The 26,255-nt window shown below is 35.8% G+C and overlaps 1 protein-coding gene across 1 annotated transcript in view; it reads right to left on the bottom strand.

The window, feature by feature from the left end:
* Positions 1-26,255, bottom strand: part of FCHO2 (FCH and mu domain containing endocytic adaptor 2) — an 86,239-nt gene that overhangs the window by 49,564 nt on the left and 10,420 nt on the right. Inside the window, exons 3-8 of the mRNA XM_058824511.1 lie at positions 22,138-22,212; positions 20,785-20,926; positions 20,547-20,699; positions 14,729-14,833; positions 12,698-12,796; positions 11,581-11,677 (exon numbers count right to left, since the gene is read on the bottom strand). Coding sequence (XP_058680494.1) covers positions 11,581-11,677; positions 12,698-12,796; positions 14,729-14,833; positions 20,547-20,699; positions 20,785-20,926; positions 22,138-22,212 — 671 coding nt within the window. The remainder of the gene's footprint in view (positions 1-11,580; positions 11,678-12,697; positions 12,797-14,728; positions 14,834-20,546; positions 20,700-20,784; positions 20,927-22,137; positions 22,213-26,255) is intronic.

Here is a 26,255-nt window from a genome sequence, read left to right as displayed (position 1 = left end):
AACTCTCTGAGGGAGAACGTTTTGCTAGTGTCAAAACAATAAAATAACTCCTACTTTTTGAGAGGAAAAAAATATTTTACTTAAATAAACAAGTCAAATGCAAAAGTCAACCAATATTGCAAGTAAGGAAAACATAACATTATGTCATACCATGAAAAAGTGCCCCCAGTACGTATATCAATGAACTGGAAAATCCCACAGAGCTAAAAAGTTAAACAAATCAAGAAGTCAACAAATCAAATAAGAACTGCCTTACATTTGCATTTGCTTTTGAAACTGTGTCCTTTCCATCCTAAGGGGAGCATGTACGACAGAAAGAAACATTATACTGGTATTAACTTCACATAAATTCTCAGTAACTAGAAACAATCAGACCCTCAGAACAGCCCCCAAAACTGCCTTTCCCTGCAGCCTGAGGATTCAGTTTACACACATGCATGCACACACATAAACATTAACATATCTGTTTCAAGCAAAATCTTCTAAAATTACTCCATAAATCTGTACCTGTAGTTACAAATACAGTAACAAACCATATTCTTGTTTTCAACAAAAACGAAAGTTTTTCTCTGAGTGTAAATCATGCATGAAAGGAGGACAATTTTTTTAAACTGCATATGCTTCACATGCTGCTTCAAATGGCAAAGCTTTGCGTGCCTGGCTCAGCGCCAGTTGACAGCTCAGCTGGATATCAATGCACATTCTGACCCCCCTTGCAGCGTGTCACTTCTGAATTGTTTCCGCAGTAGAAAGTTTATTCAACCTCTCTCTCAAACTCAGTGGACCGACCATCATTCTGCTATTTAATCATAGCAGAACAGGTTATTTTTCTGACAGCACTAAAGCCAGACAGCAGTTCCTAATGAACAGCTTGATACAAGTGGAATTTCGACTGTTTTAGCCTCAATTAATTCTGCTGTCAAAACAAATGACTGCTTTTAGTGTTTAGACGTCAAGCTGTATCACAAAGGTCAATTTTGTATGTACACAAACATATAAGCAATCTTTTTCTTGCTATCATCTGATCCTGTGACATGTTTAGCAAAAAATTTCAAATTCAGATGCCAGGAAGCCTAAATATATTCTGTCAACATCAGTGTTTCTAACACTAACTCCCCATTTTTATTGCCTGTCCATACATAAGAAATGATTTTATAAAACAATAAGAATGTTTTTTTCCTAGAAAAGGACCTTTTATTCTACATTAAAAAAAAGAAGGATAAAACCAAATAAAAGCAGATCTTTGGAGGAATATAGAGTAAAGATGAGCAGCTGTTTTCTTTGAACTAAATTTCATACATGTGATACAGTGATCATGCTAGTACCAAACTGCTACAAGCAAATCTTTATTTATGGATTTGGTCAGCTCTTCTTTGCCAAAAAAGAGCATAAGGGACAAACAAATAAAACTGGCATGCTAACAGGTCAGTCTGAGGGAAAACACTGAAATAGTACTGGCAAAACTTTATCCTTTAATCTAATTTGATAAATATACCAATCATCACACCAATCATCGAACTTCTGACTACTTGCTGTTATATCCTCAGAATGATATATCAGCCTAGCTGGTACATAGCCTCTAGAGATGCTGAATGTCTCACCAAATCTTCCTTTAAAAAAAAATTAAAAAAAGAAAACTATAGCACAGTAATAGTATTCAATTAAAGAAAAAAAAATGTGAAAGGTAAAGGTGATACTGGCACCAGAAATAATGACAATTATCAGTAGCAACATGTAGCACTTCCTTGGGAAGAATTTTTTCAGATGAAAAATTTTACCTCTGATTCTGTTATTAGGCCTCCAACCCTGCACTCAGTTCACCAAATCAAAGGCAACATTATCCAGCTCAGGCTTTTCTGGTCCTTGGGCTGCAAACTATGTGAATACAGCAAGTACTCAAGGGGATACCATTATATCATTATTATACTCAAGGGACTATTTCTATGTGGCTTACAGACCAAAAACAAAGCAAAAAAGGATCATAATCTGAGTAGCCTTAAAATAATCATTATCAATTAAGATGTTTATCATCAGAAGGAAAGACCAGATTTTTTTTTCCTCTAAAATAAAAGGTGGCAAACATCAGTTAAAAAGTATTTTTCCCTGTTCTGATAACACAAGAGTTTTCAAAAGAGACAGGAAAGGTATCAAAAGCAATGATTCAAGGTAGAGATCTGTTTAGGCTGCAACATCCGAGTATGACAACAAACACTGCTATGATCTATGAAAGCAATGATCTATGGAAGTGTGAGGTCTGTTAGCAGCAAAATAATGTCAGCTAATACACCAATCTGCAGAGCATTACAACCCCTTTTCTCATCCTTTTCTACTCCTGCTTTTGCTTCAGCTTCACTCCATATTTTTTCTCTGCATAAACAACAGGATGTGAAATATGTCTGGTTTTAAGTACTCATAAGCTAAGTGGCAGGCCAACATACACTATATGTACAAATAAATACTCAGCTGTCTGCTGACTCTCTAAATGAGCAGTACTTTGGAAGCTTCTTCTTCCTCTAGCAACCTCCTCATTTCTACACTCTCCTTTTCCATCAAATTGTGCAGAAAGTAGCAGTCTTGTGAAAATTAAAGGAGCAGTGTGGAAAAAGTACTAAACAACAGCATAACTCTGGTCTATAAGTATCTGTAACAAAAGGCTCTGCCCATCTACATGGTGCATGATGCACCTGCTGAAGACGACCATGCAAGTATGCAGTGATGAACGAACTGCAGAGATACTTTTACTTTTAAGGAGATTCAGCTAAGATTCTGGAACACTAGACACTGTAAATATGTCAAGTTATAGCTCACATATTCAAAGACAGTTTCAAAGAATCACATCTTTTTTAGAAGTCACACATTCTGTAAATGAAGAGAGGTATGGTTCCTTACTTAAGTTCTGAACTTAAGCCCATGAAATCATCAAAAGTTAAGATGTTTAATATGACCCTATGGAGCAAAAATAGGGTAATATATTTTACAGCCTTCAGAACTTTCAGGCAAAAAGATCTTTTTTCCATTAGAAAACAAAGAATATTTCCCAACTGAAAAGAAAAACATACCCCAAATAACTAAGTTCAAAATATCAAATCTTTCCTAAATGTTAATTATATATAAAGTTATGTTTTTATATAAGTAAAGTCCAGGTCTTATTTACTTTATCAACATAAAATACATCTCTGTGTTTTTTCTGTTTTCAGTTGTTTTAAAGCTATGAAATTTTTCTGGTCATAGTAAAATCCATCATATATCCTACTGCATTTTGTGATGACTACCTCCTAGTTAAAATATTCCTCCTATTTAAATTACTGAAATGGACGTTGCTTTGCTCCTGCAATCCCAAAAAACTCTTTTAAATAGCAGGCTAAAACTGAATTGTTTGCCTGTAGGAAAAAATATTGAGTGCGCCCAACAGTACTTTATCTTACTGCGTGTTCCAGATCATCCACAATCTAGCTCTTGCCCTATTATGTCTACTGATGTTGTCCAAGATATTTTTATCAATGCTATGATTCTTCCACTTGCATTCAAATATTTCTTTCAATAAAACTTTCTCCTTTACAACTCTCCAGACCATTAAAAATCAATAAATTGCATTCTAAAACAAGTTTACAACTTAGATATATGTAATTATTAAAAATTTATGCTGGTAGATCTTCAGACTAGAAGCCCACAGACACTTTGGCAGTTTCTTGAAAGGACCAAATTTTTTAGGCAAAATAAAACAGACATCTAGGACAGCAGTTAAGATACATTTGTTGGTACAGCTTTTCAGCTTGCATCTCCTTCTCAAAATCAGTTCTACAGCATAAGACCCTTAAAGATTTTTCAACCTGCCTCAAGCCCAGCTTCTCGTCAAATCCTCAAAAATATTCATACTTAATTTCTTTAATTAACTTCTGAAATACAGCAGTAGTCTGCCCTCTTTTACAAAGAATACTTTGCTGAATCCCATGGACACTGTCAGTGTTGATAAACTAAGCTCATTCCTCAGTCAGTCTTCTGTGTAGAACTATATGTGGGCACAATCTTTGAGAAATTGTGACATTCCAAGCTATTTGTACATTTAACCACAAGCATCAGCAGCACTAAAGTATTCACAGTATTTAAAGAAAATACAAAGAAAATAATTTACAAGAACATAAAATAAATACTTGCTTTGTTACCCTTCCCTGTGGAAAAGAAGCTCAAAGATGTCCTGCAAAGCTGTTCAAAAGTCAGCATTAACCATTTGCAGCGTTTATTTACATCTACTTTGTAACTTGTTTAGTGTCCTAGAACAGTATTTTTATATGTGCTGTAAACTACTATGTTATCAAACTAACCCACGGAAAAAAATAAATGCCACACCCAGCACTGTTTAAAGTCCTTCTTTCAAAACAGAGTTCATTATTTAACCACATAAAATGCTAGTAAGTGCTAATCAAAGCAAACTTCCATATTCAGTGGAATTGACTCTTAAAGTCTGGGAAAGGATTAACTTGTTTCTAAAAATTTTTAGGAGTAATACATTTATTCTTAACCCTCTTTTTTCCCCACTGCTTAATCTTGTTCATTTGGTACATTTCTTCATTAGTTACAAAACATGCTGTTTAACACAACACTCTAACTTAACAGAACCATTAACATGGAGTGAGCACAACTGTGCATTAACACTACTAGCACTACTTTTCAGCTGTGGTGCAGCTCACTCTGACACTCTTGTATTTGTTTTGGAAAAAACACATAAGCAGTACTTTTCATGGACATTTAGGACTAAAGCATTCACAACAGGCAACTACAAAAGGCCTGAACACATGTGATAAACTCACACCAAACTTTGCAATGCCACCACCAACAGACAGCCACAGAAAAACTTATTCTAATCAAATAAGCAACAATTCAGTTAAGTTCACAGAATCAAAGGCTAGGTAAAAATTTTTTAACCCCCCCAAAAATTTGGGGGTTAGATGTTTATACTTATGAAGCTTTAATGCTTCATGATCTCTGCTAACAAGCTAACAAGCAGAGCTCCCAAATATGTTCTCTCAGAACAGAAAAGGATCACCAGCACACTAAGAAAGATGTCAGGGTATTTTCTTCTAGTATGTGCTACCTTGTGAAAAAGTAGTAATCCTGACATTATAGCAGTCCTAACTCACTAAAAATTGTATCAACTTAATCTACTTTACACCATTTCCAGAAAGCAATTCAGGAATTTTTTTGTCATTTTGAAATTATGTCTCCACTTGACATGCATGACCTTACTCCATTCCATTACTGGAGTTACTAGGAGCCTTGAGGCCATTTCTTCTGCATGGGCAAATAAAGTGAAATAGGTCTTCAATAGCTTCAAAAATCAACAAACCAAACTTTTTTAAAATACCCATTATAGATTACTAACCAAATTGTCAATTTTTGCATTTGGTGCAGGAAGAAATATAATGGGAACATTACATCTGTCCTTTCTGAATCTTGTTCTCTGTGGAACCACCATTTTATTAAAAATATTCATGCTATATTTCAGGTACTTAAAATGATAAGAGAAACAAAAGTCCAACACTTTACTATATGTACAAGAGCCAGTGATGGCTGACCAACAGCAACTGTTGGTAATATACGTTGTAAACTACTGCTATAATTTAATCCAAAGAGTAGCTTAATTGCAGACACAAATTTTCAATATTTTTAAAAATGCAAATCTCTTTCAGGCCCTGTAAAAAGCTCAAATTTATTGAATGGATAATGAAAAAAGACAAGAAGTATTTCTACAGGCTCTCAGCTACTGAAACATGGATTAAGCTAGCACAAAACCAATAATTAAAAAAAAAATTACTACAGCTGAAAATGACCCAATGCCTCTCTCCCTCACACTAAATAACAGCACAGCATATGTAGTAATTGTCATCTGCAGATCATTGTTTTACTGCAGAGCAAGGGAGCAAACAAGATTATGGCTTTCCATTTTTCAATCCACATTACAATTTTTTTTAAGAAAAAATTTTTTTCAAGAAAAAATCTTCAAATTTTTTTAAGAAAAAAGGGAAAAAATAAAGGACCAAACTACCAACAACCACTAAAAACGATGCCACAACAAATTAATGAAGACAAAGGCCTTCTACAATGGGATTACATCACTGGTGGATCAGGGAAGAGCAACTGATGTCATCTACCTGGAGTTCTGCAAAGCATTTGACACTGTTCTGCATTATATCTGGGTCTGTAAACTGGAGAGAAACATAACTGACAGACGGACCACTTGGGGAATAAGGAATTGGCTGGATGGTTGCACTCTAAGAGTTGTGATCAAAAACTCCATGTCCAAGCGGAAAGCGGTGACAAGTGGTGTTCCCCAGGGGACAGTATTGGGATTGGTACTGTTTAACATCTGTGTCAGTGATATGGACAGTTGAGAGCACCTATAGCAAGTTTGCCAATGGCAGTAAGCTATGTGGCATGGTGGACCCACTAGAGAGAAGGAACGCCATCCAGAGAGACCTAGAACAGGCCCAAAACGTGGGCCTGAGCAAACCTCTGGAAATTCAAGAAGGCCAACAGCAGGATTCTGGGTCAGAGCAATCCCAAGCACCAATACAGGCTGGGCAGAGAATGGGTTGAGAGCAGCCTTGTGAAAGAAAGATGTGGTGGTTTTCGTGGACAAGCAGCCTACTGTGACCCAGCCAGAGGCACTCACAACCCAAAAAGTCAACTGTATCTTTAGAGTACCTTCCAGTACTTACAGTGGGCCTACACGAAATGTGGAAAGGGCCTTTTCACAAAGGCATGTAGTGATAGGAAGGAGGGAATGACCTTAACATGCAGAAGGACAGGTTTAGATTAAATACTAGAATGAAAATCTTCACTGTGAGGGTGCTGAAATTCTTTACTGTGAGGGTACAGGTAGTGGTTGCCCAGAGAGGCTGTGGATCCCTCATCTCTGAAAGTATTTAAGGCTGGGCTGGATGAAACCTTCTAAGTGAACCATGTAGTGGGCAAAAACTAATACAAGAACAAACACACAGATCTAGTTCCCCATAGACGAGAAGTGGACATGGTAATTCAGTAACTAAAATTTAAAATTACTCATTATCAACTACAGATATATAGGCATTCACTAACCTCTTAAAAGACATTTGATATTAATCGGGAAATTTCAGATATAAAATCTAAAAAGAATATGAGCTTAAACTTCTTAGCAGCTTCTATGTCTTGTGCACCAACAGTGCACATTAGAACAAACCAATTTTTTAACAGATTAATAGATTAGGTATCTAGAGCTAGAGCTCATTGGTATCTCATTAATCTGAAAGAAGATTACTCTGGTAACACTTCCATTATTGCTTTAAATATATTTTGGAAGAAAAGCAGATATCTTCTGCCATACAATAAATTAGATTTCCAAGGAATATGAAGCAACAGACTACAACAAACAGGAAACCAATCAGTCAGAAGTGTTTAAGTGTCACAGACAACTTTTCACTAAAAATCCTTTCTTTAGGATTTTTCCTTCTGAGAAGCTAAGAAGCCTCACAGACAGATGTAAACAAGTATTATCTGCTGCTGTGGAATGCAACAGGTCCACCTGTGATTGGCCCTTCTTAGATGTTTATAATTAATGGCCAATCAAGACAGAGCTATCTCGAACAGAGTCCAAGAGAGCTGCCTTTTGTTTTCATTCTTTTCTATTCTTAGCTTAGCTAGCTTCTCAAGAAACCTTTTCCCTTCCTTTTCTTTTTAGTATAGCTATAATATAATATATATATCATAAAATAATAAATCAAGCCTTCTGACCATAGAGTCAACATTCTTGTCTCTCCTTTCACCTGAAAATCCCTGTGACCACGGTCACAGATAAGTTTTGATGAACATTGCAGAACCATATGAGTGACTAAAGTATCTTCCAACTCATGGTATCAAATCTGGTATTAAACCTAACACCGGGAACATCATGGAATCCTAGAATATTTTGGGTTGGAAGGGATCTTTACAGATCATCTTTTCCAATCCCCCCTGCAATAAGCAGAGACATCTTTGACAAGATCAGGCTGCTCAGAGTCCTGTCAAACATGAAGATGAATGGTTCCATGGATGGAAAAATTACCACTTTGAGCAACCTGTTCCAGTGTTTCACCACCTTCATGATAAAAACACCTTAATTATATCTAGTCTGAACTGACTCTCTTTTAGTTTAAAAATATTACTCCTTGCCATACCACTACAGGCTCTAATTTCTTATCCCCATCTTTCCTATAAGCCTATTTTAAGTACCAGAAGGCCACAATCAGCTATTATTGCTGGAGCGTACTGTTCTCCAGGCAGTACAGCCTCAACTCCCTCAGCCTGTCCTCATACGAGAGGTGTTTTAATAAACTTGGTGTCTTGTCCATTCAGAATGGATCTCTACTCTGTCTCATTCTCCCTTCTGACCACCCCAACATCTCCCTGTCCTTGCTGTGCTGGGAGCCCAGAGCTGATGCAGCCCTGCAGGTGGGGTCTCAGCAGAGCAGAGCAGAGGGGCAGAATCCCCTCCCTGCCCTGCTGCCCACCCTGCTCTGGATGCAGCCCAGGACACGTGTGGCTCTCTGGGCTGGCAGTGCCCTTGGCTGGGGCATGTCCAGCCTCTCAGCCACCAGCACCCCAATTCCTTCTGGGCAGGGCTGCTGGGATCTGTTCATGCCCAGCCTGTGCTGGTACCAGGGCTGCTCTGACCCACGGGCAGTACCCTGCACTAGGTCATGTTAAACCTCATGAGGTTCACATGGGCCCATTCTTTGACCTCATCCTGGCTCCTCTGGGTGTTAGAGGCAGTTCAGGGAACACATTAAATTCTCATCTAAAGCCTTACTGGTCCTGACAGCTTTGTTTTTTGATGTTTTACACTAACCTTCTTTTCAGTTAGAACTAAAGATTCACAACTGGATCTAAGTGGTTTGGTCTTTTGGTTTTTTTTCACTGAATGGAACTCAGAAAACAAAAAAAATTATTACTTCTCCAAATGCTGTATTACTAAAAACTCTAATTCTAAACTGAATTGATAAAGAAAAAATTAAAGCAAATTCAGTGAGAAGCAGGTTAAAAAGCTGACTAGATAAGTTATTTAGGTAGCAGTTCAAAAAGAGCCATTGTAAAGAAGTTCCTGAGTGAATTAAACTCTCACAAAGCATTACTGTTTGAAAGAAAATCTGTTATTTGGACAAGACAGACTTGAATTCTAGATATCCCTCTACATTCTGACTCCAGGTGACAGAAATTAGCCACCAGAGGGAGCCCATATAATCTGGTAAAACGGACATCACTGTACAGATACATTTCAGATATGCAGTTAACTTTACTGTAAATGGTTTGTAATTCTCATCAGTTCTTCATTTCTGATTAATTCTTATTTTTACAGATATAAATAAAAGCAAGTGAACTCTGCTGTGAATAACTATAAACAGCTAGAATATACTGAAATAAACTAAAAACCTTTCTTATGCACTGCCTTTTTAGTTTATTTTATCTGAAAGTACCCACCATCCCACTTATCATAATAACCCACAAATAATATGAAAATGATGAAAAAATGCTTACATAGTCCTGGGGAATTTGAAAATATTGCTTTTAAACATATTTAAGTTACAACCTACTGTGACAGTTAAAACCAACAGTAACAAACAACAAATGCAGTTTTTCTGCATTTGTTTTGTAAGCCAAGTCAGTATCATTTTTTACATTGAATATTTAGTTTTTCTGAGGAGCCACCTCCTTCTTCAACCTAATTAATAAATACATCCCACAGACTTTTCAGGATTTGTTCCATGAATTATCTTTTCACTGTGAACTGTTCTCAGATGCAAAAAAGTGGGAGTTTAATCAAGAAAAAGTAGTCCTTAAGAGTGGTTGTGTCCTTTTCATTCTCAGAAGACTGACACCTCACTTTGCCTTCCAAATCTTTGGAATTATCAAAGTTTTATGATTCTAGGTTTATAAAACAAATATATGAGAAGCAATAAGCATAATTAACGTCATTAGAAGTCTGTGCTGTTACTCTTGAACATTCCAAAACTTCTTGTGAATTTATATTTTTTGCTGCTGAATTTGACTATGCTTTCTCCCTGCACTATGACTGTATCAATACAAAGCTTGTATCAATAAAATAATTTAAGAGAAAATTGAAGGTGCATATATTTACACACTAAATGTGCTATTGTTTCTTAAAATACTTGGCTTAACTTTCTTAGAATATATTTGGAGAAGTTTTTATTCGTCCTCAGAGAGCACAGATGGGATCTGAAAAACTGTAAAGCAGCAAGAATAAATGTGTGTAATTTTTCCATTAAATTAAATGGTGAAGTGTTACTTCTCTAAAAATTACAATGTTGTCTGGCAAAACCCATGCTGGATAGCATGACTTGAAGTGTGCAATGTTCTAGGACAAATTAGCACGGGTCTTTGTAACCCAGCCAGTCAGAACCTTAAATGCAAGATGGAGATCCCTCCCATGACATCTTGGCAACAGCTAATCCAAGAGGTCTGAACACCAAATTGTAACATGTCTTTGTCCTGTTTCAGACCAACTGAACTTGATACCCTAAAGTTCACACATTTTCTTTTTTAAGCTTTACTGAGAAATTGATACATACACAGGAAACTTTCAAAAATCATTCCACATGTAATCTTACCTCAGCCCACTTGGATATCAGCATTACAGGATCACAAAAAGAATATGAAACAATGTTATGTTTTAAACACCTCTCACACACATTGCAAGACACCTAATAATATTTAACAATTCATTATAAATTTTCATTACCTACTCTGGTATGTACATTCTTGCTCTAGGAAAAAAAACATCTTTGTGTGCCTCTACTAGAAGACAGAGATGCTTGTGAGGACTCCTAGCACTGAAGGAAACAGTACTACTAATTCCTTGTTTACACACCTAGTGACTGTATATTCATGCCAATATTAAAATGACACTATATAGGCAGTACTGTGAGAACAACTTTTTATGCCAGTCCAGGAAAGTCTTACCACACCCAATCAACAGTAGCTTCAGAAAGTACTATTCAATTTGCTTCTTACTAAAGAAGCAATACACATTATTGTATATTAAAATACATTTTATAAAAAAATAGATATTGTGTATCTATTAAAATGATAATTTGGTAAGCTGAACAAATTTATGCAATCATTCCAAAAGTTGAATAAGCAACTTTATAGACATCTGCTCTTAATACGTTTATATTCAACAAAGTTCTGAAATACAATTTATGCAGATTTCACAGTTTGTACAAGAAACACATAGCAGACAACACATAGTTTGTATAAGGAACTACAGCTTCTTGACAAATTTCCCTGATGTTCCAGGAAACTGCACAGTTTTGTTGTACAGACCAATAAACTACCAAGCATCATGAACACAAATACTACATGCACATAATGAATTCTGCATTACCAATTTCCACAAACCATTTCATATCAAAGTTAATAATGAACACTAAGAATGTGAACATATGTTAAAAATACAGCACATTAACAAATACAGGTTTGACATTTCATTAGGAATGGAAATTTCCAGTTTTAAAGCTAACATTTCCTATTCTGTGAGTTTTAATTTCTTACCAGGTCTTTCCTTGCCAGTTCCTTTTGACTCAGCAAATTTCTGTATTAAACTCTCAACTGTTGTATTTGTCATGTTATTAATAAACTCTTCATGCACCTTCAAAAAAAAATATTATTAACTTTAAGAAGTAGCTTTTGTAGTAGTTAAAATTGATAATTCTTCCCCTAAAACACATTAGAAAAATTAGGACTTAGAAAAATCAAAAGATAATTTATCTAGGAAAAACTACTCCTTTCTGTAGTATTAGCAAGTGTGGGTACACTATAGACAAAAAATGAAATGACAGATCTAGCTTTTACTTCTATTTCTTCCATGTTAAAAAACTTGTGTATATATATTTTTCTACATTTGTTGGCAACATATCCCACTATAATGTCAGGAAGACAGGCAGTTTTTTCAGCCAGCACCAGTTTAGGGCGTGAACTGTTATTAGTGTATTATCACAACTCCCACCTGCTTGAGTAAAAAGCCTTACTCTTGTAATACTTCTGGTCTAGCAACACGTTGTTTTGCTCTAAGAACATGCTGTTAATAGGTTTTTTCAACAAGGAAGGATGTGTATATACTTTAGAAATAAACAGCATCACCCTTGTGATGATCATTTATTAGCAGAGAACCTCAATACTAAAGTGTAAGCAAATAAAGTGACACTTCAAAAAAATACAAAAAGACTGCTTATAAAGATTATTAATTAATTCAACTTCCATCAAAACAAAAGATATTATAAAAGCTTCTGTTACTAAATATCTTTTGCTCATAAAATCCAAGAGTATAACATACTTGGAAACTTCCCAGACTGATATAATCTCTAGCTCTAATTTAAAAAGCAGTATCCTCAATCTGTGTGAAATGAATGCTAAATTAATATCCAGGAAGCAGAATTTAGAAATACACTAAAAATTCTTCAACTTTTAAATTCTTCAAATTGTTCTAATATTTTTTTTCTTGATGACAAAATTTATCCAGTCTTATTTGGTAAACTTTGTGGTACTGAACTTAAAAATGCAACAGGAAGCCATGGAAATTTGACCTTATGTTGAATTTCACAAAGTAAGAAATATTCCATTTAACAATTAAGGAAAAACAAAGCATGATCCAAATATAGTATAAAAATACCTCTCCTATTTGTAAATGAATTTCTTTTACGGTATTTGACAATGACTGTATAATCTCTTTCATTCGAAGAAGGTGCATTTCTTCGATGTCTTGAAATTTCTGCAAACAAATATAAGCAATTAATAATAATGAAAATATTTCCTGAAACAATAAATCTTAAATTTCAATAATTAAATACACTAAAATGAAAAAAATAACAAATAAGCCCTTCTTTTCCTCCACATCTTAAACCTAACAGTCACATTTAGGAAAGTAAGGTACAGAATTCAGTTATGAAATAAAGCACTTTAGAAAGCAAGCGATCATTTCAGAATTATTATTGAACTTTTTGACTTACTGTGTGAACTTTCATCTAGCCCTTCAAAAAAATCTGATCTATTTCTACCAAAAGATGTTTAGAAGGTGTTCAAGTTTCCTCTTTTCTCCATAACTGAAGAGTCTTGTTTTTTCACCTAAACCAAGAAATCTTATGTCTGGATCTATTTTGCACTTCCTTTTTAGAACAACTGTAAACATACACACTCTTTCTCTAGTTAAATCTATGTTCTTTAAATATGATTTGTTTGATCTTTAAACTCATCATGCATAATTTTTACAGTTTGTTCCTTTTTACCCAGGCTGTCAGCTGACAGCCATTTTAAAATCACTTCCAAAGTTTTCAATGGCCTCTTCCCAGGCCAAAAATCAGAACTAAAAATGTTCTCATCCTCTCCAACAGTCAACCATAACAGTCTTGAAATCTTTGTTTACTTCTGCTCTTCCCTAGTTCTCTGCCTACTTCTGTAACTACCCTTTCAAGTGTGTCCAAACTTCGGTGCACCACTTAATCCTGTCTCCAATTAGCACAGGGTTCTGTGAAGATCCCCATCTTCAACATCCTGCTACTCTGATTCACAAACTATGACTCCCTGCATACAAGACACATATCTCTAGCTTCTTAGACCCTCAATCTTCTGCCATACTTATGTACCTCAGTAGTCATCACTTAGGGAGATTAAAATAATTTTCTTTTTCTTCAGCAGCCTTCATCTTAATTACAGAAGACACAGACATCCTCTGTAGCCTACTCTACGATTTTACTTTTACTGGACATTGTAAGACAGATTTAATCTAGACCAACTGATTTTGCACTGAAAGAAATTAAAATACTCACACTTCTCACTGATTTAGTTTTGAGAATTAATCAGCATCTTTTCAAATGAAATGTATGCTGAATTAAGACAATACAGGATGTGCTTCACACAGAAGTGGGCTTCCATATATTCATGGATGTAATTTTTCCTATCACATAATCTTTAAAGTAGCCATTGTGCAACCAAATTGTGAACGCAGCTACACCATTATACTTAAAGGGAATTCCACGCATATATCTTTAATTGGCAGAATGACAATTTCTTTTCCAATATGGACAAATGTGGAAAGTTTACAAGTGTCCATAATAACATTAGGTGAATATTACTTTCAATTTTAAGTAAAAGGACAGCTACAGTTAAGGAGCTAAGGACACATAGGCAAATGTGGTTTAAAATGTAGCAAGAAATGGCATATGCATTGATACAAAGCACCTGAAATCTTCTAGAATATAATCTTTTAAAAAAAACCCAGAAACTTGAACAGCTGTAATGGCTTTTCATAACCTCAGGTAAATCCTGGGTAGGCATTTTAACAAACTCTAACTTTAGTGTTTCAGTGGAATAATAATGAAAATCCACAATGGATCTCAATATTAAAATTCCTGTAAATGAGTCCAGGGTGCCCAGCAATTCAGACGTTTTTCCACATAAACACAATGCACATACAATACTTGCAGAAGTTCATTTTGCTTTCTGCCAAAAATTTCTTCAAAACACCTTCTAGAGTGCCAGCACAGGGTCATTGAAGGACAGTGCTATCACAACATACATAGTCAGTGTCTGCCTTTCAAGGAAATCAATTTCCAAAGGGACTAGTTTTTTAAATCTTTAATTTCAGATTGCTCTAGAAATTAAATAGAATACATTAACCAACTTCAAAAGTTAATTCAACACTTACCTGTGCTGTTTCTGTCATTTTCAGTTCAAAATCAGATTTAAATGCAGCATACTTCTCCACATACAGTTTATAGGTATCTGTTGCTTTTTTAGATTTAACTGCTGCCTATAGATCAATACAAAAATGAGACAAATGTCATATACAGGTTTTTAAAGTTAATATTAAAAGAAAGCCCAGGATGATCTCTAAAAATTATCAGGGGCATGAAACAGAGGCATCAGGCACCAAAACAGAGACGTGTCATAAAAAAATTTCAACACCAAACATCTCAGATAAGAGCAACTGGAGATTTTACTATATATAAATCACATACAAGTGTAACAAATTAAGTCAACTAAATCACTTGCCCTTATAAGCAATGAAAATTTTATTAAAATATTTATAACAATACTAACTTTGATATCAAATTTTTATTGCTGAAGACAACTCATTCACTCTTGTCAAATGGGAACAACAAAGTTATATTTGCAACAGCAAAATAAGAATAAAAGAAGGGTTAGAATATAGAGCAAACAGTTACAAGTACAATTCTGAAAGGATCAATGGCAAAACCCCATGATGCTGAGGTTCTCTTAGAAATGAAGAAAGAAACTCAGAAGTATATGGGAGTTACATCAATGAATTAACAGATATTTGAAAGTGAAGCTAGTGCAGAGTATAGTGAAGATCACATTTAGGCAGGTCAGTATTATTATTAATAGTACTTTGGAGATTTATACTTTTCATTATTTGTTGCTAATAAACCAAAATGAACTTTCTGGGAGTTAAGTAGAACATAAAACAAAATACAGGAAAATCTCAGTATTACATGGAGAACAAAACTAAATGAAGTGACTGATTGTGGTAGAGAAAAAGTTATTTTCAAAGTTTACAGCATGATACATGAGATGAAGTCTTTCAAACCATTGATAATCCATTTCCAAATTAAATGTCAATGAAAATCATCTTGAGCACCATTTTCTTTCCAAGCTTCTTTATTCAACATGCTTACTATCTCTCAGAAATTTGTAACACAAAAGTATTCCTGAATTGTTAATAAGATCAGTAAAGAGAATTGTATATTTTCTATTTGTTCTAGTTATAGCCCTCCTCCCCCTTGCAAATCAGTTTCATCTGCCTAACAGAAACTATTTTTTATTTACAATGATTTGTAAAGCTGACTGCTATCTATAATTTCAAATGAGTTAATAGAAAGATGCCCAGTGGCAAGAGAAAGAGATTCTGCAATTTCCAAGAGAAAAATAACTGATTATCATGAGTAACAGTATACCATTAGCACTTCAAAGGAATAGAAATCAAAAGTAGTTGTCCAGTTACAAAGAAAGCCTAATCATACCTTAGTCACAAACTCTTCTAAACTCAGCATAACAGAATGTGAAAATACTTAAAATAATAAAAATATGGATTATTCAGAAAAGTTGTATCAAACCTATCAGTTTATTATCCTGAATTTTACTTCATGATTCTCACTCATACACATTTACAGAGGAAAATCACTGAGAAGCACAGAGTGCTATCATATTTCTCAACTGCCATTTACTATGCTGAAAATACAACATGCTCCCTGAAATCTTGCTTTTAAAAGTATGACTGCTTTGAAGTTGATTCCAAATTTAATCACTAAAAAGGAAAGTAATGTCAAGCTAAAAGATGTAAAAATTGGAGGTTTTTTTTGGTAAAGTATTTTTAATCGAACTCTGTGTGCAATGGAGTTTGGCAAAACAAGAACATTCTCCATTTCCCATCATGTTTAATGTTGAGCAGAATGCCAGTATTACATGTTGAAGAGCAATTAAAAAACTAAGTACTCAGAAGGACAGAAAAAATGATAAAACACATGGACACTGTATGATTAACTAATAATCTCTTCTGAAAATAGGATATGACTATTCTCAGGTACAGCAATTGCTAGAACTGTACTTACAGTATGTGACCAGATTTACAGTATGTGAAAGAATAAGGATCAGTCAACTGATTTTTTATTAAGTCACTAAAAATAGAGAAGTTTACATGTCAGAGAACAACAGGAAATTATTATGCAAGTCAGTATTAACTTCCAGCTGCAATGAGACTTGCAAGGTCTCAGATACTTCCTTAGATTCTTCAACAAAGTATCTCTCCAAATATTTCACTTTGTGATAAACTCTTAGTATACTGGTGCAGATCCCTTGTTTTCTGAGAAAGCAGTCAATCTGTGATTTTGCACGCAAATAGTTATCATGTTGCGCTGAAAGTAATACATCTATTTTCTACCAAAGGGAGAATAAATTACAGAGTCACAGAATTTCTAGGCTGGAAGAGACCTTTAAGATCATCGAGTCCAACCCATGTTCTAACACCTCATCTAGATCATGGCACCAAGTGCCACATCCAGTCTTTTTTTAAACACATCGAAGGATGGTGACTCTACCACCTCCCTGGGTAGATGATTCCAGTATTTGACCACTCTTTCTGTGAAAAACTTCCTCCTTAATTCTAGCCTGTATCTCCCTTGGCGCAGCTTGAGACTGTGTCCTCTTGTTCCGTCTGCTGTTGCCCGGAGAAAGAGACCGACCCCCAGCTCACCATAGCCACCCTTCAGGAAGTTGAAGAGGGTGATAAGAGACTTCTGAAGAGACCTCTGAGTCTCCTTTTCTCCAGGCTAAACACCCCCAGCTCCCTCAGCCGTTCCTCACAGGGTTTGTGTTCCCAGCCCCTCTCCAGCCTCGTTGCCTCCTCTGGATGCGCTCAAGCGTCTCAAGGTCCTTCCCAAACTGAGGGCCCAGAACTGGACACAGCACTCGAGGTGTGGCCTCACCAGTGCTGAGTACAGGGGAGAATGACCTCCCTGCTCCTGCTGGCCACACCGTTCCTGATACTGGCCAGGATGCCATTGGCCTTCTTGGCCACCTGGGCACACTGCTGGCTCATGTTCAGCTGACTGTCAACCAGCACCCCCAGGTCCCTTTCCACCTGAGCACTGTCCAGCCACACCGTTCCTAGCTTGTATCGTTGCAGGGGGTTATTGTGGCCAAAGTGCAGGACTCGGCACTTGGACTTACTGAACTTCATCCCATTAGATTCTGCCCATCCATCCAACCGTTCCAAGTCCCTCTGCAAAGCCCTCCGTCCCTCTAACAGATCGATACACGCTCTCAGCTTAGGGTCATCTGCAAATTTGCTAATGAAAGACTCTAAACCCTCATCCATGCCATCAATAAAAATATTAAACAGAACTGGCCCAGCACAGACCCCTGAGGGACACCACTGGACTGGCTGCCAGCTGGATGCAGCACCATTCACCACCACTCTCTGGGCCCGGCCATCCAGCCAGTTCCTCACCCAGCAAAGAGTGCTCCCATCCAAGCCATGGGCTGCCAGCTTGTCTAATAATTAACATATTTTTGGTCACTCTGTTTACAAAACTGCAAGTGTAAATTTGAATAGAGGCATGACAGAAGAGAATGTGACAATGTCAGTTACCTACTCCCACTAGAAACATATTTTAAGTACTTGCATTCAAGTACTATTCAATGACATAATTGTATCTAAGGAAGATGCATAAAACAGTAAAAAAATTACCCTCCTCCTAAAGTGCTTCCTCTTTCCCCCTTCTCATGCAGACATCTGTCACGTTGAATATTTTTTTGTTTCCAAATGAAGGATAATGCTACATCTTAAAAAGCCTTCCCTCAAGTCAACCTTTCCTACTGAAACCCTATTTATAAGAATTTAGAAAAATTATACTTTGAACAGACTAGCAGGAAAACATCTGCCAACACACATCTGATTCATGTCTAGAATCCAGCATGAACTCCCATTTGAGACAGAAGCTGGGGGAAAAAAGCTAGATTTATACCAAGATAAAACAACTGAAACAGTCAACAAAATAACTTTTGTCATCAGTGAAAAGACAAGAACCAATGCTATCTTATCCATCAAGATAGCAGGACTAAAAACAAAAACACCATTCTATCAAGAACAAAGTCCCACACAGACCAGTTAATTGAAACGGAAATAGGCAGAGGATTCGTGATTTAATAAGAGTAGTTGTAACTAGAGACAAGGAAAGGTGACTTCTTTCCTCTACTAGTTAGACTCCTGAAAATAGGAAAAAGTTACTATTTTCTCAGCAGGTCAAGGAAGGGCATCTTTCCCTTCTAGTCAGCACTGGGGAGGCCCCCACCTGGAGTAGTGTCTAGTTCCGGAATTTTCATTGCAAGTGAGACATAGACATACTGAAGAGAGTCCGATAAAGCGGCATGAAGATGCTGAAGGGACTGAAGCATCTGACCCATAAGAAAAAGCTGAGACTGCTGGAACTGTTCAGCCTGAGGCAGGGAAGCCTGAGGGTGAATCTTACCAAGAGATAGAAATGCCTGAAGGGAGACTACATAGAAGACAAAGTCAGGCTTTTTTCAGTAGTGCTCAGTGATCAAACCTGAGACAATGGTTTGATCACTGAGCACCACTGAAAACACAAAAGGTTTCCTCCCTCTGAAAACAGCAGGGAACACCTTTTTCCTGTGAAGGTGATTGAGCCCTGGCACAGGTTGCCCAGAGACACCATGGGATCTCCATCCTTGAAGATACTAGAAAGCTGTCTAGACAAGGTCATGAGTAACTGGCTTTAGATGGCCCTGCCTGAGCATGAGGAATAGAGAGGATGACTTTCAGAGGTCCCTGTCAACCCTAGACATTGAGTGATTCTGTGAATGGATCAATCCCCCATTATAACCCAAGGACAGTACTAAATACACCTCAAGATACTAATTGTATTGACTCATCGTGAAGATCCCTTCAGTCTCTGGTCCATGAGGTTGGAACCTTTTAAAACGGCAGTGAAAGCGCTGATAACATTTTCTTTACTGAACAGAGACTTCAAACACTCATGTACGCAGCTACTTTATCTCTTTGCAGGGATAACACAATTATTCCTGAGTTCTGTTACTCAAGGGCATTGAGCATTTACATAAGAAAATATATTCAAAAATGCAATAGATTTTAGAACAATTGGGCACAGTTTCTGTTAAAGACACTACACAAAACTATCATTTGATGCAGGTATTTATAAAGTGAAAAATTAGAACTACAGTATAGTAACAGACAAGGAAGTAAGTGTAAACAATACATATATAGATATTCACAATATCATGCATATTGCCAAGTAGTCACAACTTTCAACTATGTTTAATCCTTTCTGAGCATTCCACTTACTAATACAAGGTGAACATGTATGACAATTAGTAGCACTGTGGGAAATGGAAAGATAGAAACTTCCACAGATACAGGGGAGTTTGATCTGCAGCCTTGGAAGGAGCTTGGATTAATGTAAAAATAAAGTACATAGACATTAAGTAGAAAAATCATAAACCTATGTCTCTATAGTTGTAAGAATATACCTTAAGTAAGAAACTGTATTGGGTAAGATGGTGAAGGGTCTGTAGGAGAGTAATGTAATTGTAAGGAGAGTAATGTAATAGAGTAAGTTAAGAGTTTAAAAGTTATAATGGAAGTATATGTGTATATGTGTCATAATACCCCCCTGGGTAAAAGTATCTGCAGTGCAGTAGAAGTGAGTAAACGTGATAGGTTAGAAAAGCAAAATAAACCTTGTGGCGACTGTCCATTGGTTTAGAAAGTTATATATTGTCTTGTAACAAAGAACTTGTGACTACTTTGAGCTATGGCAAAGAGCTTGCTCCTTTAAAATCTCATGACATCTGAGACTGATGTTTATCTGAGCAATAAGTTGTTTCTTAGCCCAATGGTGGTCCCACTCCTTCATTAAAAGCAGTGATAATAATATAGCACAATTAAAGAAAGATGTGACAGCTACCTTTTCAATTTCTCTCTGTGTTGCTCCTTCCTTTTTCAAGCGTTCTTGTTCCACACACTTTGCATTGTAGTTTTCTTTTGATTTCTGCAAGGCCTGAGTGATACTTTGAATATTTTGCACTGCTTCCAAAGTTCCTGAAACATCTTCTTTAGTCTGCCAAATATCATATGGTTGTCAAAACCAAACCATTTTAATGTTTACAAGTCATTTGGCATACATAAGAAAAAGAATTAATAACCTTTTTGTAAGCTTTGATCTGTTCATCTCCATACTTGTGAACTTCTTTTATTAGCTCTTGCAATCTCCGCACAAGATCCAAATGACAACTTGCTAGTTTTTCTGTTGAGGTTTTGAAAACATCCCAAACTGGTGCAAATGTCCTGGATTGAGGAAAATAATGTTAATCTGTTTTAGTTTTTTTCTTTCAGTTGGCAATTTTTTTAGTAGTGCTACAGAATAATCAGTAAGTTTACAGTTCACTTCTCCTCCTAAAACTGAATAAACAAAACATCCAGTGTTTTACTTGTATTGGCTCTAATAAGTAAAACACCACAAATTTCATTTAACACTATGATGAGCACACAACAATGCCAAGCATCAAGACAGTGCAAGAACAGCTTAAAATAATTTAACATGTAGTAAATACTATTATGCGTATACTTGATCAGTGTGAACAAATCAAGAATTCCCTAGCTAGTGACATCTCTAGTTGTCTTATATCATTGCAGCCACAAGACGGAGAAAAAATATTGGATAGTCTGCCACTAAAAAGGATTTACTGATTAACGAATATGAACAAAGAGGTGGGATCATTTCTCAGATTCAGCTTTCTGTGCTGAACAGACTATCTCCAAGCGTTCCAAAGACATACTTCTGCCTTGCTATTCTGGTTAGTGCTGCTAAAAATCAATACTAACCATAGGCTTTAAAGCTCCTATGTTCAAAGGTTCTGTATCTGCCTGTTAATTTAAAGAGCAAAAACAACTATTACCAAATTATTCACTGATGAAAGCTCCCCACATTTCTAGATTACATTACTACAAAAAAAAAAAAAAATCTAGTTTTTCTCAGAAGTCTGAGTTTTCATTGGCCTAATCTATCTAATGGAAAAGTATCCATTAATCATTCTAGCTTTTAAAAACATACCAGGAGTATAAAACTTCCATTTAACTGTGGAATAAATCTATGGAAAAATTTCATTCTGAACATCTCTGAGAACAGGTAACACCCCAAAAACCAGAAATAAAAGAAATAAATAAATTCACTGCCATATTTGCGGGCCATATGTTCTCTCTTCAAAATAATTTCCATAGGCTTGAGAGGACATAATAGAAGTAACTGTCTGAAAAGAACTCTGCTTTAAACACAGAAGACAGTTTATCTGTATTTAGGCTTTGGGTTTTTTCTTCAGTTCAAAGAACTGTGCTGTCTGTGTCTGCAGGAATTTTTGCATGGCTACTAAAGACCTAACAACCATTTTTAAAGGTAAAGTTACACTAACCTTCAACATCATCAATAAAATATTCAGAATCAGACTTGATTCTTACCATGTATACAGTGATTTATTTCTCTCTTATGTACACTTACTTACCCAAGTTGTGTGTAATTGCTTGCTGATTTGGCTAGTTTTGTCATCGACCTTGAATATGTCTCCTCTATTGTTGCCCTGCCAAAGAAAGCCATCAAAAGTACAATCAAAAATTTGAAGGTAAGAAGACTGAATATGCATTCTAAAGGTTAAATACAGAAGACTTTTTACATGAGCTAAAAATTATTCTATTTACATGATCTCTCAAAAGCTGTACATACATTTTAAAATATACATTAGTATATTTTAAAAAATAATCTAAGAACCCTGTGACAAAACATTACAGGGAGAAGAACAAGTCAAACGCAGAAACCAAAAATATTTACAGAACAATCACATAAAACAAGGTCTTGTTTAGTCTTATTGTTGGGGGTAGGCTGTTCTTTCCTTTAGGTTCTTCACACAGTAATATTTGAGTTTAGAAACTACACAAAGTGTTCTAATATTTTCCTTTACTCAAACACACAATTTCACTTGTCTTTTAGAGAGGCGAAATCCAAGGGTTGGCACAGATTCCCTCCTCAGAGCCTCGGCAGGGCAATTGGCACGGAATCATCTATTACAGCAGTGACTCCCTGCAAGTCCTTCCCTACTAATCTTCCTCACCCTCCTTTTATTAAAAATACATAGTATTTTAATTTTTCACCTTAAACAATATTTACTGTATAGTGTCAACTTAGATTAGGAAGCATCCTAGATATGAGTAAATACTGTAATTGTTTTTTCTTGAAAAACTTGGAGCAATTTCTTTCCTGCTGTGTAATACGTTTACACAGAACACGAGAGAAGAAAAAAAGGCAGATGAAAAATTCATCCCTCTCTCAAGTGATATCATGACTATAACCTGAGACAGAAGTTTTCTTTTCTCCTGCACAACAACAGTTTATAAGCAAAAAGAATTGTCTTGTGAAAATATGAAAACAAAAGTAGGGGTATTCACCTGAAAGAGAGCAGCATGTGTTAAAACTTACTGAACTTCCAAAATAACTATCCAGTTTGTTAGTTGGAAATCTATCTGGAGAAGGTGATTAAACTGCAACATGCAACAGATAAATTTCATTTTGAATATTATCTACTGCAAAGTTATTCACCATAAAAGAAAGTCAATTCACTTTATCCTTGTTCCACATATGATCATATTTTAGATGATAAGAAAAAGTTAACTTTCCAAGGCTTGGAAATCTTGCACACTCCACAACAGCAAGCACACATGCACCAAGCATAGACAATGATTTTTTTTTTAATTGCCACGATGAACAATATATTTTGACTAATCATCTGTATAGTCTACCCAAGTTTTCCAGATTTTATAACTCAGTGACTTATTTTTTCTGTTTAAACACAAGAATTTTGACCAAAATCCATAAGCCTCTTCTTTGAACCAATTTACAGCATACTTCCCTGAACTATCTCCACAAAACTGGAGTTCACTACAGAGTATTAACACACATCAGTAAAAAAGACTAAGAACTGAAAGATGACTAATTAGTACATTTGTCCTATCAACTGACTTCGCAGAGCACTCTGTTGTACAGGTAACAGACTATGATTTTCTTAGTAAATTAATTTTCACCCATTTGAATGTGTGTCTTTGCCTGGGATCTGCCAAATATTTAAAAGTTAAATGGAAACATATGCATTGTTAGTTTCATCTGATCTAGAATATTTTTTCTATGATGCTTACAGGCAATTGGTGCAGAAAAACATTAGAAAGATTCCTGGAGAAAAAACAATACATTTCTGTACCTACATCTCTCCTAGAAAAGCAGCGTGATTTCTTAGATATAAAAAGTTTAGACTTTAAATGCATGCAAACACATGACAGTTCACCTACAAAATCTTCCACAAATATAAAGAAAAAAAAAACCAACTATGCAGGCAGCTCAACCTTCTTATTTTGACTTTAGCAAACAAAAATTTCTACATGCTTTATAAGTGAAGCATGGCCTTTAGTCAAGGCCAGGTTGGAAGGGGCATTGGACAATCTGGTCTAGTGAAAGATGTCCCTGATCACAACAGGGGAGGTTGGAACTTGATCATGTTGAACATCCTTTCTAATCCAAACCATTCTATGACTTGATGATTTTAAGAACTGGTGTCTAACCTTTCAGCAGATAGATAACCTGTCGCATTCATGATTTACCAACATTAAGCAGACTGCCTGGCAGAAAACTCACTCCTTCAGATGACAAACTTCTCAACCACAGATCCAACTGGCTTTTGGTTCCTTTAATATATGACCAGTAACAATACTGTGTCACCGAACACAGACAAGGAACAAAACTACTGGTCCTTCTAGGATATCAGGCAGGAATGGCACATACAGCATAGAAATATTATTACAAATTAATATGTTTCAAATGCTTGTTTTTCTCAGCAAAAAAAAGTTCACAATCTCAGAATGTTCTTACAGAAATTTTGAAATATTTTTTAAAGAAACGGTTAAGATTACAATAATTTTAAAAGTTATTCCATATCTTACACATTTTTTCATTGCCATTTCTAAGGCTGGAAAAAAGGAAACAATACTCTTCCCCAATTATGCTACATACAACTAAAACACCATTTTGAACAGCACAAGTAATAGAGATGGGCTTCACACACGTTTTTGTGCCCTAAGCAGTCTGTACATCCAAACATACTGACCCATCTCTTCTTTCCATGCAAAATCACTTCATAAAAAGTATATTTTCTGACTAGTCTGGAGACTCCAACAAACCCAGCTTACTAGATGACTGTTCTACCTAGAAAGGGTAAGTACTCCAATTTGTTAAAAGTATTACCACCAACTCAGATCTGTCTCTGCCTATTCAACAGTTTTCACCCTCTTATGTATCCACTTCTGAAAAAAAAAGACAGAAAACAGCCAATTGTGTAAAAAGGATGGACAAACAGATTCGAAATTCAAATCCATGTAAATTTAGTTTTCATAGGGAAGAGCTCAGAAATCAGGTACACAAAAGCCAAAGCATAAAAACACTAGATCTCAATGGCTCCTAATACATGTTGCCCATCCACTCAACATATTCCCAGCAGAAGACAGTACTGTATTCAGTAAAACAGTATTCAGACTATAATCTACAGAAGGAGGAGAACAGATAACTGTGCGCATCATCTCTTAACTTCTTTGCAATTAACAAATATGCAAAAGAGATCATGGACAAGAGAACTGAACCATTGTAAAATACTGCTCAAGTACTGTCTAATCCAATTTCTTTTTGAGACCAAGACTTTGGCCCATGTGAAAAAATGTATTCTACTGAGCCATTTTTATTTCCCAGGAAATTGAATGACATCCCACAGTAGCTTCACAACAGCAGCAAAGGGCTTCACTGCACACATTTGGACTCTCAAATATTTTTATTAAAGGATAGCAAATATTTGAAGTCTCTCTATTTCTTTGAATCTAAACTATATGTCACAAACTACTGCTAGCTTAGGCTGTGATTGATCATGCATCCCTTATGGAAAAGAAGTATCAATTTGTTCCTCAACTGCTTTTTGTTAATTGCAGCCTGGCTTATCAAGAGGCACCAGAAAAACAGGGCTGAAGAATACACAAGGCAGGTTTAATATCCCAATGGAAAGAAGTCACTAGAAAGGACTGAATTTAGTGCAGCTGATCTGCATCATTGACATAGGTAACTTACCCTTAAGGAAAAATAGCGCAGCTCTGTCAAGTAAATTGCAACATAGCACTCAGATTCTATCTTAGTGAGTTAATGAGAATTGAATTTTTTTCACAGATCTTACAAAAGATGCTGTAAGATGGCTGCATATCTCTTTGGCACATACTGATCCATGCACACAAAAAAGCATTTCTTGAACTCTCACTGAGGATGAAGTACCCATGGGGATCCTCATGTATTCATACAGGGTCATGAATCTTTAAATGTTATTTAACACACTAGAAATAATTGGCAGAAAGCTGAGCTGAAACATTTTAACCTGCGGAAAAAGGTTCAAAGATTTTCTTTACTGACTGCAAAGGCTCATAACTTAAAAGTTATTTTAAAATAATTATTTAATTTCAAAAATATTGAAATTAAAAATTTAATTTGCCGAAGCTTTATATAGATAGAAAAAAACCAGAATGCCATATTCTTTTTACTAGAGATTTT

The sequence above is a fragment of the Ammospiza caudacuta genome, chromosome Z (genome assembly GCF_027887145.1).
Source record: "Ammospiza caudacuta isolate bAmmCau1 chromosome Z, bAmmCau1.pri, whole genome shotgun sequence".
Taxonomy (NCBI): domain Eukaryota; kingdom Metazoa; phylum Chordata; class Aves; order Passeriformes; family Passerellidae; genus Ammospiza; species Ammospiza caudacuta.
This window is presented reverse-complemented; position numbering and strand designations above follow the sequence as displayed.